Source organism: Chaetura pelagica, unplaced genomic scaffold (assembly GCF_000747805.2).
Source record: "Chaetura pelagica isolate M959 unplaced genomic scaffold, ChaPel_1.0 scaffold112, whole genome shotgun sequence".
Lineage (NCBI taxonomy): Eukaryota > Metazoa > Chordata > Aves > Apodiformes > Apodidae > Chaetura > Chaetura pelagica.
Window position 1 is genome coordinate 134,696 of NW_009952798.1, and position 20,134 is coordinate 154,829.

The 20,134-nt window shown below is 36.3% G+C and overlaps 1 protein-coding gene across 2 annotated transcripts in view; it reads right to left on the reverse strand.

The window, feature by feature from the left end:
* Positions 1–16,398, reverse strand: part of RHOBTB1 (Rho-related BTB domain containing 1) — a 23,101-nt gene extending 6,703 nt beyond the window's left edge. Inside the window, exons 1-5 of one of the 2 annotated variants that reach the window (XM_009994838.1) lie at positions 16,207–16,398; positions 15,754–15,857; positions 4,181–4,366; positions 1,498–2,465; positions 973–1,091 (exon numbers count right to left, since the gene is read on the reverse strand). In XM_009994838.1, the coding sequence (XP_009993140.1) occupies positions 973–1,091; positions 1,498–2,465; positions 4,181–4,366; positions 15,754–15,857; positions 16,207–16,398 (1,569 nt within the window). Of the gene's footprint in view, positions 1–968; positions 1,092–1,497; positions 2,466–4,180; positions 4,367–15,753; positions 15,858–16,206 lie in introns of both variants that reach the window. The other variant, XM_009994839.1, reaches the window with a different exon arrangement.
* Positions 16,399–20,134: the final 3,736 nt, after the last annotated feature.

Genomic DNA, 20,134 nt, shown 5'->3' on the forward strand with positions numbered 1-20,134 from the left:
GCATTCCTGAATGCTTTAAACTCTACAAACCAGAAGCTAAATATTTTAATTGGAAAGATGAGTTAAGACTGCTAGGGTAATAATTAAAAATAGGCAGGTAGAAAATAAATGTATGTTCTTCTTTGCTAAATGTTGCTTACTAGAATCCTACTATATATATTTTAATGAACCACTTGTTGAGCATGCCTCTGGGAAATGAATTAAATTTAAAGCTGTATTAAAAGAAGCAAGAAAAATCTAAGTAGAACACAATCTTCCAGAATATTAAGCACAAGAAACTTGAACTCTTCTTATGAGTAAGACCCTTGAGTATGGAAAGGAACATGAAAATCAAAACAAAAATCCAATCCTGGTTATGGATAAGACACAAGAATAAAATGTTAGTTGAGTGTTTAGAATTTGAAAAACAGGTCATGAAGGCACAAGAAAATACAAGGCTTCTGTTGCAAAATCTTAATTCAAAACATTGAGATCTGGTTTGCTTAAGAGGACAATGATGTACTAGAGAATCTGAGCTTAATTTCTACTGAAGTACCGTGAATTCAGCTCCCTTTTCTACTTTAACAGTACATGTTCCTTAAATATTTTTTTCCCTTTAATTAATTCATCAGTGCTCCTGCCCTGAGTATTCCTTTTAATGCTTCTGATTGTATAAATAGATATTCACACAACTTTTAAACTTTTTTCAAATGAATTCACAAATTCCTATCTAATTCCGCTCCCCTCCATTTAATAATTTAAGGGATTTCAGGTTTAAACACATACTCCAGCTTTGCAGGAAGTCTGATGCCTTGCAGAAAATGTGTTATTCTCCTAGGCACCCTAGTTTAGTGCCTTAAGAAGAAAGCATCCTAGGTTCTCAAGGGAAGAATAAAGAATCATTGCAACCCTTGCAATAGATATAGAATGATGTTTTTATCACTCTAAAGCCATCAGACATTACAAGCAAAATGGACAAAAATGAACACATACCTCACTGTTTGAGCTTTCAATGAATGACCCTCCAAACATAGCAGACATCCATTCACAGCTACAGATCAGCAGTGGCTTGTGGGCATTTATGGTTCCATCATCCAATTTAAATGTCACATCTGCCAGGCGAACAAGGAAACAGGTATGCTGCAAGTCTGTACTTAAAGTAATTAAAGTGTATTTAAAGTGTTAACTAGGGACTTCTTTCACTTCCTCTGATGCCAACCCTGAAGATAACTAGTATTTTGTATAATTATATAAAACACCTCACTTAAAAGAGAGATACTGGCCATTTAACACTTTGGAAAATTTGGTTTCTTGTATAAAAGCTTGTGTGTAGATTTTCAGAAATTAAGCTGCAGAATCCCAGGCTGGAACAGTTGGCCCTCAGTAATCCTGTAATTTTGGGTTCATCCCTCCTCTCAGAACAATGTGAGCTGTCATAATTTTTTAGTTCTGTGAAGGAACATAACATGAATTAGAAAAGAATTAGTGCATTTCATTTTAAAGCACGTATTTCCTTACCAGAAAATGTCCCTTTTGAAAGGCACTCTTTTATCCGATTAGCTTTTCTGACATGAAATGCTTTAGTAATCTCCTGGTTCATGAAGGCTTCTTTATTCATAATATTCTCCACCATCATCCGCAAATCAAATACTTCTAAGATTTCAGCAATCTGAGCCAGTCTTGTGAGATCTTTTTCATTTTCATCCAGTTGCCCTGTGTATAAAAACTGCAAAACAGTTTTAAAAGGTCCAGCCTGCACAGATGAATCCATTTTTACCACAGTAACAGGACATGTCCTATTCGATACAGGATTCACTTGCATTTCCTTATGCACACTAAGAAACCCCTTTCCACAGGATGACAGAGATCTTGCTGCAGAATTTGTTTCACCAGGTTCAGGTTCTAGCATGTTTAAAGAGTCAGTACTTTCTGGTGGGGGAGTTTTAACATCAGCAGATTTCAAGGATGTTTCATCACTGTCAACATTTGTCTCAAGGTAACTTGTCAGAACTTCTTTATTTGTATTTTCCTTATTATACTGTGTTTCATCCAAGTCTGGACTTTCCTCACATTCCATTAAGAAAAGGTCATAAAACTTTGAAGAGGAGGTAGCTAGGTAAATCTTGTGAGCAAAAATGCAGTCCTGCTCCTGGAGAACAAACATAACATCTGCACAGAGTGGGCTGTCCAATAAATATCCAGCTTCATTCATGCTTGGTACAGGACACTCTGGAATTTTGATGACTGGAGGAGGAGCTTTTGGAGGTAGGAATGGAGCCTGAAGCAAAGGTTTTTGGACCTTCTTCAAATGAGATTTCCAGAACTGCAGGTGTCTTCTGGAGATCAAGGCAGCTCTAATTGCATTGTCAAACACATCTTTAATCCCAAACTGGTCAAATACACTCGTTTCATAGTATGGTATCCCAAGTTCCTTGGCAACCTCTCTGCCTTTTTCTGGTGGCAAAATGTCTCCTCTTTTTATTGGCCTGGGGTTAAAATAAATAAATAAACCTTCTCACAGCAATCATCACAAAGTTACTTCAGAAAGCATGGAATATTACAAAGTGTCCAACTATCAATTCTGAGATAAATGCCATTCAAAAGAAATAAAATGTTAAATTAAGCCCATAAAGCCCTTCGGAAACCTACAACTATTATTCCAGAGAGTTTTAGAAAAGCACATGTTTGTAATTTTAAGTTTCATGTTATCTTTGCTATGTTACTAAAAGTAAACAGAAATCATTTGCACATAATGGAGCAACCCTTCTCTCTGTTAAGGGGAAATTTACAGTAAAAGAGTGGAGAGGATGCTTCAGAACTTTTTGCTATTTAAAAAAAACCCTCCTCACATCCCTTTCTACTCAGGAAGTCTGTCAGCTTCTTTGTATCCATTGTTTAAACTCAAAATTGAATTTCTCATGACACAAGTGCTGCAAATATAGCTAAATACGAAATGAGAACTATTTCTTAAGCTTACGTTTTTTAAGGAAAATTGTAGTGGCTTATGAAAGAAGTGTAACAGAACATGCACTTCAAAGCATAGGCCTGCTTTGGCTGTAGAAGCATTATGTGCAAACTCATGTGTTTCCAGAGCTGCTCTAGTACACAATGTAGGGTAAATAAACCAGAAAAAAAATCTGGGCTAGGATCCATTTTCCCAACAGAAAAATAATCTCACCAGAAGACATGACCCAACAGTGTGTTCTCTGAGCATACCATATTGAGCAGACACAAGCTGGCACAGACTTCACACACTCCAGACAACAGCTTGCTTTAGTTACCAGCTAATAATCAGTTCAGGTGGCAGAATTCTGTACTAGACATGTAGAGTACTGATTCAAATTTTATTAATGGTGAAATCAGAAAGGATTAGGGCAGAAGAAGAATTTTGAGTTTTGAAAAAACTTTTCATTTTAAAGAGTGAACCAAAAAGCCCACCACACCTGCACAATGAAGAAATGTTTAATAAACAGAACTATGAAAATGCAGTGTTTTCTAAGAGCCCATAAAATATTAATTCAATCCCTTTATGGAAATTTGTTACAATAGAGTCTTTAGTTACATAATCATGGATATTACTTCTATGAATCTTGTCTCATTCAAATTTACATAAAAGGAGAAAATTAGAAGCGTGCAGGTAACTGGGATTGTTTTACCCAAATACATCGATGCTTGTCTTTTGAATCTGGGAAAAACAAAGCTTCTCCAGAATGACCCTAAACACTCTTTTAATCTCAGAACTTTAAAAAAAATAATTTGCAACCACTTGTTTTCTGCCAATATCTAGCATTACACTTAGAAATGATAATAGTTGAGAATTAAGAAAACTTGAGTAAAATCTGTCATTTTAAAACAGTACCTGACAATAGTGACTGGGCAAGATGTGATACACATGTTCAATTGGAGAAAGACATATACAAAAACCTCCAGTAATCATTATTGTCTTTATATTATTGTAATGTTCAGGCACCCAAACAAGTTTAGATGTCCAATGTGCAAACATATTGTGGGACACATAATAAGTACTGTATGTTAAAGAACTAACCAACTCAGATTCAGAATTAAAAAGAAGAAAGCACATTTATTCTTATTTTTAAAAAAAAAAATAAAAATATTAAACTAGGCTCTATAATTTCTCTTTTGAAAGTACTGCACCTGATTATCAATTTTTTTTAAATTCTGACTTTTGTTTAAACTTTACCTTGCCAAAGGCCGCCTGGCTCTGTTTACAGCCTCAAGGTCTGCATAGCGGAGATCGAGTTGGCAGCCCACCAGGATGACAGGTGTGCGAGGACAGAAGTGCTTGATTTCTTGATACCACATTGTTTTCACATGATTCAGGGAATTAGGATTAGCAATTGAAAAACACAGAACTACAACATCAGACCTAGAAAGGCAACAAGAAATTATCCAATTAAAACTCATCAAACATGCTTTCTGCTGCAGCTTCACCTACTTTCATCACTCCATCTTAAAGCTACTCCACTCGATACTTTGAAAAATGCACTGACACCCAGATGCCAGGATACATGTTGTTTGTGCAGGGTTTGATAGAAGCTGCACATTTCACTGCAAAAGCATGGGAGCACAAAGCCATAGACCTAGGAAGCACTGTCTCTCTATGCCAAGATGATCCCTGCATATATGAACAGAGCACAAAGAAGAAAGGCAGGGCTTGTCATTCTCTACTTATACATTCACAAGTTGTCATTGCTTAAGAAGTAATTCTGCTGATTGGACATTGAAATTGCAATTCTGTGATCACTGGTGTTTAGGAATTAGAAAGACGTTATACAAAACTTCAGAACAGCCACACAGGCAGACACAAAACCGCTTCTGAACTTCTTATAGAAAAATTTCTTTATTGCATCCCTTTTAGATACTGAGGTTGTCTCCTTTGCAATGTGCTTTGCACAGCAATTCTCTGACATCTTTAATAAATAACCTGTTAAAAGGCCAAATTACTGCAGAAGCACCACTTCTACAATATAATTAATAATAAACATTATGATAAAAATAAGAGCAGTAAAGTGTAGAATAGGACAGTGGCTTATATCACAGGAAGCATGAAAAGATTTGCAAGCTTTTAAGGGCTTTGAGGAGAAAAAAAGTACTTTACTAAATGAACTTGCTTTATAAACTGCAAGTATGAGGATTAAGGTTGACAGTTCATTCACTAAACTACCACCTCACTCTTGTCAGAGCTAGCATCCTAAAGCAGAACAACGCTTGAATACTTGTCTCAAGGCATTCCTAACTTGGAGCAATTTCGTTATTTATAAACTGGGATGTGATGTTGCAAGCAGCTCTCAAGTTCTTGGGTATCTTTTGGGGAAAAAAAAAATATTTAAAAAATTAAAATTGATGGAAACTCTCAAGATATGTCATATCTAGAAACAAGGCCTTTTCAAGCTGGAAAGTTATCTGCCAAATAGTGAAGTAGTAAGTAGTTAATATACTGATCTTTTATGCAACTGAGGCAAATACCCTTTAAACTCAAATTTGCCCTGTTCGAGGTCACTTAAGAGTATAACTCAGACCCTAGCAGACATTGCCTGGAAAGGGTAACTCTATGTATAGCTAAGATGTAAAAAAAATAATGTTATAGATATTCTAATCAGGTCAATTGTTTAATTCAAGATCATCAGGACTGCCAGAGAGGCAAGTGTCAGCTGTCTGGGTGGTCATAACTATAACTAAGCATCTCAGAGAGATGGAATATCTAGTGCCCTTCAGAAATTAATACCTGAGCCAAGCAACTGCAGTCACAATTATCCAACCCTCCTGACTCTACGAATGACAAGGCACACATCACATAGCTCAGAAAGCCAAAAGGAAACAGCTCCAGCAGGACTTCACAGTCAGGAGAGCAGAACAGCTCCCTCACAGCGCTGCTGCTGACCAGTGGTGGGCTGGCCACAGACCTGGGCTCCTGAGAAGAGCCAGTGATGATGTATTTCCTTTGACAGGACAGGTCCAGACTATCCAGCAGACTGGCCCTAGCACAGCCCTGTGTGTGCTACAGCCCTTGCCAAGGGAGTGTCACATTTTTACCACAGAGGTGCATGTGGTTCTTGAGCAACTCATCACCTCTGACCTTCCCTGGGCAATCATAGAACGGAGCTGCAGAAGACTGATTTCTCTACAGGTAACTCACACAACACATAGTGTTGCACTAACAGGACTTTTCCATCTTACTGCCTTCATAATTAAGTCAAAACGGAATAAAGAGGTTAAGAAATGTGATTTTCTTGTTATTTATCCCATTCTAAAACCTGGACTTCTCCATAAAATGAATATCCTGAGAGTTCTGTACTGAACAGGATGAAATAAAAGGCCCTGTGCCATAATTAGGGCAGATGGGAAACCACTGAGTAGTGACAGTACTCACATGCTCACAAAATATATCCACCTTCTTATAATAAATTAAGTTTTCATTTAAGTCATAAGCACGATTTGTAGTTAGTACAAACTGGAAAGAGTAAAATATTAATAACTGTCTACATAGGACTGAATATTTGAGGAAAACTGTCTTTTAGAAACTTTAATTAAAATACCTACAGTTCCATTGAATGTCAAAGGCACATTTACAACTTAGTAATGCCTCAATATAAAGTTTGGTTTGACATTTGTTCATAAAGACCAGAACATGTCAGGTTAAAATAATACATTAATATTTCCCCAACATTAAAAATTTACTAAGATAACGCATTAATATTTCCAAAATATTAAAAATTTACCAATGCTGTTTTAATATTCTCCAGGAACATAAAAGGATAGGATTTAAAAGAAAGAAGATCTAATTTATTGCCTTTTTCTGCAGTTTGATTACTTGGAGAATGAGAAGGGATGAATTAGGTTTACTTCTACTTTCTTCTCTCCACAGCAATATATTCACAAATACAAGCTGCTTTATTCTAAAAATAAATTCCATAACTGTTTCCCAGTAAAATTCAGAAAATATTCAAGAAACATTTCCACAGACTTGAATATCAAAAAGTGCTTTAGCACTTCTCCATCACATTCCTCTTAGAGGACCATCCAACTGATCTGGCATATTGATAAGGCACTGTGTGCATCCACCTTTGTTAAATACAACAGAAGGATATAGCTACATTTGCTGCATATACTGATGTTTGATACGGAAGTATCACAAGAAACACAGTATTACAAATAACTCAGAGAAACTGTAGCTTGGATATCCAATACATTGTCTTGTAGATTCAGTGGTACGTGTTGGAAATGCTTAACTTACTTATTCTTACATTCTGCTTTTCACAGGTTTATTAAAAAAAATTGTGAATCATCTAATTTTATTATCTGAATCATCTGAACATACTTAAGTATAATGAAAACTTATAACTTTTGTGTGACTTGCTCTAGGGTGTGATCAAGCCCCAGTGAAACACACTGAATCACCAAGGTAAGAAAACAGGTGTCTTTCTACTCGCTGGGGCTTCAAACAGGGGAGAACAATGTACACATGTGGGACTTGACAGGTGGAAAAGGGAAACGGATTCTCTCAGCTATAGGCAAAATTATACCAACACTCACATGTTTATCACATCCTGGCTAACCAGACTCCTGCACTGGAGTCTCACATTAAAGCTTAGGAGCAGAATAAGAGCACTTCAAATGCTCCCCTTTCAGTCATAGAATTAAGTCTTAATGCAAAACATACACATCTGACATCAGTCTAGCCCGGTCTAAACATAGCTATGGACTTCTTATAGGAAACTCTTGTGGGCAAAGGAAGAACCTTACCACCATTGCAGGGAGCAACCCCTACCTGACGTAGGTATTAGCTCAGTGCATTCAAGCAATACTTTCCCAGACTGATAAGAATTTCTGATGGAAGCAACTGCCTCTTTAAACTTCAGAGAATGAAAAGAAACTCTCTAGACAACCAAATCTCTGGCAGGAATCTGGCACGGTGTTTTGCCGTCCTGTACACTCAAAGTGTGAGAGTTCTGAACGGTATCAGATGTAGAGAGCAGTCCAAGTCACTGCTGGAAAGCAAGCAGTATAGCACCAACAAAGACAACTTCAAATTATCAACCTGACTCTTCAGCAGTAGTCTGGAAGTTACCACAACAGCTAATCCTTAGACATGTATTTCTCAATAAAAAGTTGTTTTGCTTTTACTCCTTCTGCCCTCATGTTTTTCCCCTACACACCCCATAGTGTTCCCAAGGTTCCTCAGAGACCTGTATCAGAGCTGAACTTATCCCACTGAGACCAGAATTTGCTAAGAGCTATCTCTACTTTCTACCTGCATAGTCCTTCAACCACCTGAAAGGAAAGGTTGTGTAAGGCAGCAGCCTGAGTGTGAATCTCAGCTCCCAATTTCCCTCACACAACAGGTTCAGGCAGTAGAAGGCCATCTAAGAATCAGAATGAGAATCTCATTTATCACCAAACAAAACCCTGTTACATCTCCATGACAATCCAGATGCATTTTGAAGAGAGATTCACTCAGTTAAACAACATTTTTCATGCATGCATCTCACTGAACTGAAACAAAAATTGTGCAGATAAGCAAGGCCGATAATGTTTTTGGTTGACTCAGGTTTTAGTAAATGCAGTTGCAGCCATCACATAAAATGAGAAGGAAGAAATTAATTAAATGACTGGGAAGCATAACAAAATGACCTGAAGACACAGGACTTATGTGCACACACTCAAAACAGATGAGAGGCTAAGAAAACTAAAATGCAGGGAGTGCCTGCCATGTAAAGAACTGAAGATACCCAGGTAAGGCAGGGCAAGACCATGCAGTGCCCTGGACGTGAGCAGGATAATCAATTAGCTCTATACTTTACCAACAGCAGTGAAGCTTCTTAAGTATTGGTGTAATGTGCAAAATTGTCAAAAAGTCCTGAAATATATTCAGATTTTGTGGTGAGTAGCATGCAGATCTATTGCGAAAATTTCTGTAATGTCATTTTCAGTAGGAAACAACAGTAATAAAAATAATATAAAGCTACCTTTAAGAAAATTGCTTGTTTCAAGACTGTGCTTCAAAAGTGGAAAGAGTTTTCCCATACATTCCTTTCAAGCAATACATCATTCTAAAATATTAAGCAGTTTAAAATATCTTCTCTTTCCTTTGAGGTACTCATGGAAAACAGTGGTCCATTTACAGAGAATGATACAAAATGTTTCATATCCCAAAGAATGATGAAAACATCTCATTTTCCATTGCAGAAATGTGTAAGAGCTTCTCTTACTGTACAACTCCCTGAACAGCAATAGTACTAAAGAGAATGGCAAATTCATGTGGAACAATGTAACAAGAGGAAAACAAGTTTATTTTTAATTTAACGGGTGACTTACATAGTCTTGGAACTCTGTTCATTTTATTGCTGGCTACAAGAAGTAAATTTACCCATAATTCTGGTTCAAAATTTACATGTAAAAAAGAAGATCTTAGGGCTAAATAGGACTTAGCAGTTGAAATAGGCTGTCTAAAAGGTACTCTAGCATGATTCTAGGCCAAATTGTGCCAGTAGGTTCAGTAAAACTCTCTTTGGAATTAGATATATGTGCAGTATAAACATCCACCATAACATACCAATACACGTTTTTTTCCTTTCCCTGGAGCAGAGATCTTGATTACTGCATTTCTAATGCAGGAACAAATTTTCTATGAGAGATAGAATTCCAGAGGTAGTTAATTGAAGCTGAAATACTGAAATACTCTGTGTATCACATGCAAAGTCAAGGTTGATAAAAGTAAGACACAAAGCCTGACCAGTTCCATGGAGAAGGATGAAAGAAAATGACAAAGCAAGAGAAGGTACAGGACTAGCTGGAATACATTGGATCAACCCACAGCAAACACTGAAACTCACAGCAAGGGGACTGATACGAATATAGCTAAAAATGCTTTTGTAAGACATATCAGCTGACTGCTGTTTCCAGACAGTGGTCAGAAAATAAAGTATTGAAAAATAAATTCACAAAACAATGGACAAACCAGAAACTTAGGGAAAGGTGAGCTTTTCAAGCTTGTTTTCTCATATTGTAATGAGGCAGCTTATGTATGAGAATTACATGCTATTTTTCCACAGAGGACCAACTCACTTTCATCAAAGTTGCTGCAGCAGAGTAGGAGAGAGAAGAAATGAACCCTTTCTACACTTCCAGCCCAATCTTCTAAAAAAACCCCCAAGAAAAAAATTATGAATCAAAAAAACATACTGAGTTTAAAAAAAGAAGAAACTTAGTTAAAACATAATTTGAAGCAACCTGTTTAGAAGAAAGAAATATTTCAAGGAAGAGGAGGGATGCAAGGAAGGAAAGGGGAAAAAAAAAGAAAAATGAAAAAGGACAAACAAACCTAGGTCCCAAAATTCACTATAATTCCTTATAAGTACTGAGCAAGGATACAGATAGAAAGTGAGGGACAAGACAAAGAGGGAGGTGAAAATCCAGAGAAGATAAAAGGAAGATAGGGTCTGGTTTGCATCCAATATGATTGTGATTTCTGAAGTCACAGAGTACATGAAAGCTGGACATTAACAGATACTAGATGCATCTCTTTCTCTGAGGAAAAAAATACAGACTTCCATACTTTTTCCTTTATTTAAAAAAAAAACCCACAACAACTGTAAACAAATTTTAACTGCAAGTTGATGTCAGAAAGTTATTGATAAGAACAAACTTTTAAAAACCTCAGTTTAAAAGTTACATATGGTTGTACACAGTAGTTTCCATATTCTGCCTTATATATGAGGAAACCTAGACTCAGATCCTGAGACCCTTCAAGTAGAAAACAGCTTAAGAAATACACCTAGCACCTATGCCTTGAGAAATAATTAACTGACATCAGGATTTTGATGAAAAGGGGTTTAGCATTTCCAAAAGATTTTGATGTTGCCTTGCAGTCTTTTAAGATAGAGCCCAAATGCCCTCTTTCCACCCAGCTACTCAGTCACTGACTTCAAAGAGCAAGGAAAAATATAAAATTATGTAATAACGCAGATAACATTTGATACATACTTTTCCCCTCCAGTCGAGGAAGGCATAAAACATTACAGGTGTTTCTCTATTATAAATATATTACATATACATCAGATTTAGCTTCAGACCCCACCAAGCAGTAATTTGGCACATACCTCTTAAAAAAAAGGATTCCTAAAAGCAATTCCATAGCAAACTCTTTCTACTCCCAAACTGGAACCGGGATGCCGAGAAGAAAAGTACTAGATATTCATTAATTTCACTGGCTTAATTATATAAAACATTTTCTCATCAACTCAGTGAAAAAGCCTCAAATGTTAATACAGATAATAAAAGAAGAAAAAGCTAGTGCATACACATATCATAATAAGAATAAAATTACTAGAGAAAGCTATCTTTCTGTGATCTCTGCTTATTCTAGTCTTTCTTGAGGCAGATTTGAGTCAAACTCAAAAGTAGATGGGGAGGCTCACAGCTTCTGGAAAATGTATCAAAGATGCTGCATGTAACTTTCTGTGGCAGAAAAACATAGCAAAAGGAAGCAACCAAGGTGAGATATCTGAAAACCCCATCAGCTAACACTTGGTTAACAAACCAAAATACTATGTTGTGTCTGTTAAGAGCTTCTGCTGCCAAGACACATCTCTGATGATTGCCTCCAACCCATGCCACTACATGGCTCTCAAGGCATGTGGAAGGTGGAGAATTGTCATAACACCAAGAAAAAAAAAAAAAAAAAGGATAGCAGAAGTGCAGGGGAAAGCATGGGCTTTCATCCAAAACACTTCTGAAAACCTGAACCTTCTCTGAAGATAGAACAAGAGCTTCTGGCCTATGCTCAGCTTAGGTACAGGCAGTGAATGACAGAGGGCACTGATCTAACTAAAGGCAAACCAAGCAACTCTGTGAAGACACCCACTTCGCTCTAATCACAGGGAATTTCATGTCAAAGCTAAATGGGTTTTGTTTTTATAAAAATATCATCATTAACTACCCTTTAAGAAAAGGAAACAGAAAATAAAATGACTTTGAAGAGATCTGTGGTAGACTTCAAATTTCAGAGAAACTCCTATTCTCATGGACTCTTTTCAGCAGTGCTCAGAAGGTACATTTCTATGGATTCCATTACACTGAAATAATTGATTAAAGGAATCGTAATCACACTGAAAAAGACAAATGTGTGTGTCCTCTGTGTTCATGCAATACCCACAAGGCTTATGGAATCCATCCACAACAGAGGAAATATTCTAAATGTATTTTAAGAGGCTCTGTCAGCAGTTTTTCAGCAAGACTCATTCACATTTGTAAGTCATGAGAAAAAAGCTGTTTCCTGTCCATGCTGCATGAACAGATTTTGTTTGGTCTACAGCTCATATTTAAGTTACAAGTAAATAAATCATCCCAGCTGAATTAACTGACAAACCACATCCATGGTATTGAAAATAAATATTTGATTGGGCCTGAATTAACTCAGCAGATTTGTGCTTATGTTTACACATACTAGAGCTGCATGTAAAAAAAAACCAGTATTCATAGGATATTAATATAATTTTGCTTAAACCCGTTTGCCTGAAAAAAATGAAGAAGGATAAAAAAGGAAAAAAAAAAAATAAGTGCAAGCCAGTCTTTTTCCCATTTTGCTTTTAGAATTAGTTTGAACACAAAGACATTGTAACACCCTCGTTCAAAATCAGATTGGACAGGAAGATAGTGAATCCTGATAACTTGAAATGTAAAGTGAGTTGTTTTCATGTCTTTACACACGCAATTGTGTGCTTCCCAGGGAAACTGGTACAAAATAGCAACTTGAGCTTTATATGACTTTCTCATCTTATTTGCAGGCTTAGAGAATACAATAGCACTGAGACTAGACTGCTATTAAACAAGGAGGTGATGAGAAGCTGGAACCAATTAGGTAATCATAACAAAGACATTGTCGTTTTACACTTTGGAAGAATTTTGCATCAAAGGAAACACTATGGAACACTATCAACAAATTACTCTTTGGCATCACATAGTGCTTAAAATTAATTGAACAGGATACTTCCAGAACTAAGATGGCTCTAGTTCAAGGGGAAAAAAAAAACACACCACAAAACAAACAAAAAACCCAAAACAAACAAAAAACACGTAATGCTATAAAACTGCATTAATTTTTTCTATACATCCCTCCAGCCACATCTCGCCATCCCAAACACCACACAGTAGGACACGAGCTGAATATCACTTTCCATACTGCTACTTTAAAGGACAGCACTAGAAACATTAACTAGTCCATCCTCAGCAACATTCAAATATGTTTCTTTATTTCTGTCACACAAAAATCATGGAACATACATTCCTTTTGTCATTCTCCTTTCGTGTTTCTATCTATAGAAATAAAGAATTAGGAGGGATTTATCTTCACTGCAAGTCATATTAACTGTTCACCCTGTCATCTTTAGCATAAGATATTTATATAATATTTTATAAAACTGTATGGAACAGTTTTCCTATCAGCAGCAGGTGAATTAAGGATCTCCTGGTTCTTGTTATACCATGTTTAGGACAATTAAAGGTCTTGGCTGAGTTTTTGGCTGAAAGATTTCCCCCACATAAGGGGCACATGCATAAATTTTTTTGAAGAGACTTAAAAGGTTATATTATTATATGATCCTTCAGACAATCAGAAATATGGGGCACTTGCAGGCATAGCCCTGAGCAGTTTGGTATAAAATATACCTTTCACTGTCCTGTAAGATTTGATTCAGCTATGACTAGACTGTAGTTCAATGTTCAGTTGATTTAAAATAAATTCCTATAAATGTCAACATTCAGTATAGGATATATCTTTTTTTAAATGCTACAATAGATAAAATAATAAACAGCTGATTCAAATGAAACATTAACGCCTTTTAAAACAATGAAGTTCCTAGTCAGTGCTTACAATTAGGAAATTTTACAATTTAAATTATTTTTATACAATAGTTTCTTTAGAGTTTGCAGTTACTTTCTGCATTAACGGACTTGAAGAAAAAAAAACCACTGTAAAAGACCAGTAGGTTTCCAGAATGGTCTTTCAAAGTTGATCAGGGTGTAGCAAACCTGATTCCACACAGGTTCAGTTCTGCAAACAACACAAATGAACCACTCTGTTCATGTGCTTAATCCCACAAGATCTCAAGTTATTCATGTCTTTGGTGTTTGCAGGATTAGATACTAAGTATGTTGTTTCTCCCTTCTCCCGTCCTGTCAGTAAACGTCAGATCACAGTTCAGAACATGTCTGATTTTGTTCTCCTAATCTCTAGTAATCTTCTCAGTGACACACTATCTGTTGCAGAATATCAGGGGGCCACATCAAAGAGGAACAGTTAGTGGAAACATTAAATTACGTCCATATTTATCAAAGTAGGCTCCATATGCTGCCAAATGGTAAAACAATATTCACATACTCAAGTAGCACTATATATTAAGGCAAACATTATCTTAAAGTCATTAACTTCCCTCACTCACAAAGCTTATTTACAAATGGTAGAGCTTGTGTACCCCAGATGTGTTGCTACTTAAGATTCTGACAAGAAATTCAAGGTAATTTATGACTCTGTGAAAGCAAAACTAACACAGTGCTATATACCAAAGAAAGTTTGTACAAAATGCCATATGGAGTTCTACAGTGTGAAAATTTAACTTGTGGATTTGACCACCAGAACCCTCTTCAGCTGTCCTAAGAGAGAGAAAATAGAAAAGACTGTCATTCTTCAAAGTCGCTAGTTTCATTAGAACACAAAACCAGCAAGACAGTACACTTTGGCAACACGGAATCCAAAGCTGAAACAGACACTCTACAAAGGGCAGTCCCAAGTGGAAAAAAAAAAATAGTATCTGTTGATGGAGCTTTGATCGTCTGCAGCTACTGAAGCAGATGTCAAAAGGAAACAAAAAGTAAAGAAGGTGAAAAATCATGCAAGGGCTGAGACCTCTGACAAATGTCAATTAGGGAAATATTTATCCAAAACCCATCTTCAGCTCAAGGTTTGCCCAGTGCAGATAATCTGTTCTCATTAGATGTGTATTTAAGTGCCTGTTACTCAAGCTGTTCTGCTGCCTGTACTGCCACAAGGCCAGACCTAATTACCACTAAACAAAACAGAAGGACTACCACTGGCTTTAGTCCTTTTTGAAACTACACTGAAGCTATATTATACATGCTGAAAAACCTAGATTACATTAATTTTTTGGGGTTTTTTTTAGAATTTCCAGAGTTAATAAATTGAGCAGCAGACACTTGATATTTATAGCAGAAAACCCTTTGTTTCCTAATTTTTAATCAAGAAAACACAGAAAAGCCTCACCTTTCATGCAACTAGCTCTGCTTCCAAGTTAGTTTCCCATTTAACATCACAGGTTTTAATATAATAAATATTTCATTGAGTAGGAGTGATATTTCCCAACATCTCTCCTTGTTAGTTGTTTGTTAAGCAACTATACCACACACTGTTTATGCAGGCAGGGAATACTGATGTTCAGTTTTGTAAAACTACAACCTGGTTTTAGGGAATGTTCTTTAAAATTCAAAATAGGACAACAGTTGTTGATGTAGCTTAGCAGGCAGGCTGTTTAAGGAAATTTAGCATAGTGAAACTATGCTGCTTTTAAAATATTTATATCTTTTTAATCCTTGCAGCAGATAATCCTCTTTGCAGTGGACAGAAATATGAGTACCCTTGACTGTTTTTAAGTCTTTGCTTTTCAAAATATAGATTTGTGAATTTTTTCTACCCTAAAATCTTACCAGTCATTACTTGAAATTTTGCTTGGATCAATTTACCTTCCGTAAGCGAAGCGCCTGTCTTTGTGGTGGTCCCCAAAGGTATCCCATAGCCTGAGAGAAACACTCACTTCGTCCACAACATCTCTTGACCGTTCAAGGACCTAGAACAGAAGGCACATAACTTTTTCATTCCCTCTATCAAACAAGCACATTTCTAATTCATCCTGTAAGAAAGTCCAAACCATACTAGACCAAGAGTCTATCACATATAGTTTTCAGCAAATGTTGTATTTTCTGAAGCAGGCAGAACATGCATCTTCCTAAAAATAGGTCTAATTAAAAAAAATTTACTTTGGAACAAGATACTTGGGCAGACGACGGCTTCAGTGGAGACCACACATACAATACTTGTAAGCTCATTGCTGTACCCTGACAAAGAAAGGCTTGCCAATAAATAATAGGAGAATCTCTAAGTATGTGCTCCATGTTTGGTATACCTGCAGTCCTTACCTCTTGGCAGACACGGTATTGATCAATGGCCCAGACAGTTGGTACGTGAGTTGCCAGCAGCTGATACTGAGTTAAGGTTGTATTGCATGCTCTTGCACAAATTAGACGAGTCTTTCCCACTGCATTGTCTCCAACCACCACACACTTGATAGTTTCAACGTTGGGTCTTTCGTAGTCCATGTCAGTGTCCATTTATCAAAAGCTGCAACAAGACAGTTGAACTTGTTTTCTTCTACTGTGCAAAAAACAATGCTATTTAGAAACAGAGACTTCCACTTCTTGAAAGATGCCTGAAGAGGACACACTCTTAAGAAAAAGCTTGTAGCAGTTCCTTTAAATACTGCACAGCTATGCAAATGCACGACTATTTTGACCGCAGTTGGTTAATGCTGTGCACATGCTATTTTCACTTTGGTTTCTGTAAACACAAGCCTGTTTGCAGAAGATAGATCTTGGTGAAACAAGGACAGCTAGCACAAACTTACCTCTTTGCTAATACTTTTTATGTCAAGGAGAAAAGACTGGACACCAGTGGGTTTGACCTGAAGGATTCCAGTATAAGCCTGCCTTCTGTAATTTTGCCCATTCAGGATTTGATTTAGGGCTGCCCAAACAATATTGTTAACAGCAAGTCGCACAGATGTTTTTAGTTATACACACACAATAAAACTGACTTGTAAGATGACTCCAGAGACTCTGTTCTCTACAAACCGCAACTCCCATTATATCCCGCATGTATCACACAATCTTAATTTTCCAAAGAGAAGTTTGTACAGATAATGGACTAAAATGAAACCAAACAGCCCATGAGGAACTTGCAAATGTACTTATCTATATCTACAAATTCTTTTAACATGACACTGGAAAGTGAAGAGAAGACTTTTGAAAATACTATCTTCATGGAAAGTTATTGTCAAAAATATTTACTTAAAAATTTTATGACAACATATTGAGCAAACGCCTGGATATGAATGTAAGCTGGAAAAAATAGGTATTTGAAAAACTGAAGACAACTCCTGCATCTTTGCTTGAGTCTGTCATTTTCATATAAAGGAAAGTGGGATTTTCGTATCAAGGAACACGAGATTGTAGTTTGATATATCTGATTTTGGTTTTCTAATGTCTGGTAGACTGCTGAGCAATCTGATCTCTTCCAGAGAATTGTAATCAAGGAGGGAGAAAAGGCGAAATGCAAGGCACAAACGTGTTCAGGAAGGCTTGCCTAATAATTATTTCAGTAACTAAACCTACATCAATTTAATTGACAAAACACAAGTCATCATCTGGAGTGATGGTGTCATTTTTCATGAGAAGAAAACAGAGAAATAAACTAAATTATTTGTTTTAACACCTCTTCTAAAATGTACATCTCATTTCAAAACAAATATAGAATATATATTAACTGTCAGGCTGCTTAAAATAATAGATCCAAGCTGTTTTGCTGCCCATTTTTCACTGTCAGAGGCACTATGTTCTGATTTAAGAAAAAACATGTTTAGTGATCACTAACCAAAACTACTTTTAACCACATTCTTTCATTCCTTAAAGCTATGTAAACTAAGAAGCAAAAGTTAGTGGTATAACTAAACGTTACACATCTATTTAAAATTTTGAGCATGGACTGCATACTAATAGCTATAATGGTTAAGGTACAGTGTTAAATCTTTATTTACATGTGGATGGGAGTTAGAGGCCACACAGACAGCTAAATGCAAGGGTGAGCTTATGCCACTACTGTTTCACACTGATATCTTTTCACAGACATTGAATGCTTCTGTAAATGCTACAGCACAGACTAGCATTTCAGAGACTTGTCCTACACTAGGCAAAGAAGCACAGGCCCAGAAACTCTTCATCCTAGCACAAGTACATGGTTGCACAACTAGAGCTTTGCAATCTGCCAAATGTAGAGCAAATAACATGGCTTCAAACATGCATGCATATAAAGGCTAATGGCCTTGTGATACCAACCTGCTATTTCAGCAGAAGTTTTAGCTGATAAGGATACAAAGCTATTAAGATGCTGCCTTTATCCTTTCATCTGAGTGGTAATGTGCATACTGAAAGGTTACTAGTCTTGAGGTAGAGGACTACAGAGACTTTCAGTTACCTGTCTGTCATCCAACCACAACTACTTGTTGAATGCAAGCTTCCATGAGGCTGATAGCTGGGATGGCCCATGAGCTCTCTACTGGGCTGCACCATGGGCTCCAAGAGTCCAAATACAAGAAGAGAAATGAGAACTAGCTCCTCTTTCCTCCTCCTTATCCTTTTTAAAACTACAGTCTCAATATAAATAATAGTACAAAACCAATAGGGTTTTTTTTTCCTGTTACAGAGAATGAGACGTATTTTTACACCACAGCCTCAAAGGCAGGGCCCTGAATGAGTACCAAAAAGCAAAGAAGTTTCAGTGTGTGATTTTAAAAAGTTCAATTTCAAGCCTGAGAATAAACAGCAACCCCCTGACATAATATGTAGTATTAAATTACTTCATATTTTATTCATGCATGGACTAGACATCACAGATGGAACGTGGAAATGTTTACAAGGCTGGAAAACAAAATGAAGAAGTATGGCTAGCCAGTGTGTCTGGTTGGTTTCAAACTACCAAGCAGAGAGATGCCAAATCAATTTTTCTTCCAACTCAATATTCCATTAAAATGCTGTCACACAAATTAGCTGAGGTTTTATATAACAATCTGGTTTCAAAAGTCTTCACAAGTTCTTAAATGGTAATTCTGCAAAAATGCACCTCAGTCAGTGACAAAATATGCATTAAGTACAGAGTCTGGAATCTTAAAAAAAAAAATTGCAAGAGGATAACAAAGCGAGTTTAAATTGAATGACTAAATCTAAATACAAGTAAGAAAAATCAATGCAATTATCTAAGAATCCTACAAAAGGAACACATGAAAATAAATTTTTGTTCCATTATTTGTTTAAATTTCTGATATACTTACTAACTTAATTAAAGTTATCACAAAACTCAGACATAGCTTGCCCAAATGTCCTGTCATAGATCAGTGGCAGTCTAATGAAGATATTTTTAGCATGACTCAATACTGTACAGGACAGAGATTAAAATAAACTGGGAATAAAGACAAAAATAGAGCTTTGTGGCTATGTTAAGTAAAGTTCTTGAATCCATGCCAGTATATAGAGAGTACCTATGTATTAAAAATGTAAATAATTTTAATATGATTCACTAGTTTTCAGAAAGAGACTAAAGTAGAAATAGCTCCTGAAGAGACTGAAGCCTGGACAAATATTTAGACACCTCAAATAAAAACAGACGCTAGGAACAAATTACAGTATAAACAATTAGCAAAACATGTGGATTAAATGCTTATAAATATAGTCAGAAGCTTTCTGGCTAATGGAATTATTAAAGCTAGGAATATGTACAAGATCTTAAAAATACAGCCACAGTCACTTTTTTTAAGGTAGCCTTTAGGTTAAGCTTGTGCTAAACCTATTATATAACCACACTGATTTAAAATGCTAAACGTGTATTTATGAAACTTAAATAATAAAAAACAAAATCTAGATTTGAGCTCTGAAAGCCTGATAACATCTGAGAAGACCGGCTGGAAGTGAAACTAACTGGTTAGACAAGAGCAAGCCAGCTTACATAAAGCTTAATTAAAACAAAACAAAACAAAAACCAGAACACAAAAAGCACAAAATTCTAAGACCAATTAAAAACTTGCTAAAACCAACCTACAACCTGCAATAGTTCAGTTTAGCAACAAAATAAAATAGGGTAAAGAAGGAGGAAAGTTACTGAAAGTGTGACCAGCCTCAGAGCGGACATTGCTAAAAAAGCCAGAGAAAGACAGAAAGGCCATAAAACATGGAGCAGCAAGAAACCTAGTAGCTGAAAGATACAATAAAATGTGGCTGGTACAAAAAAAAAAAAAAAAAA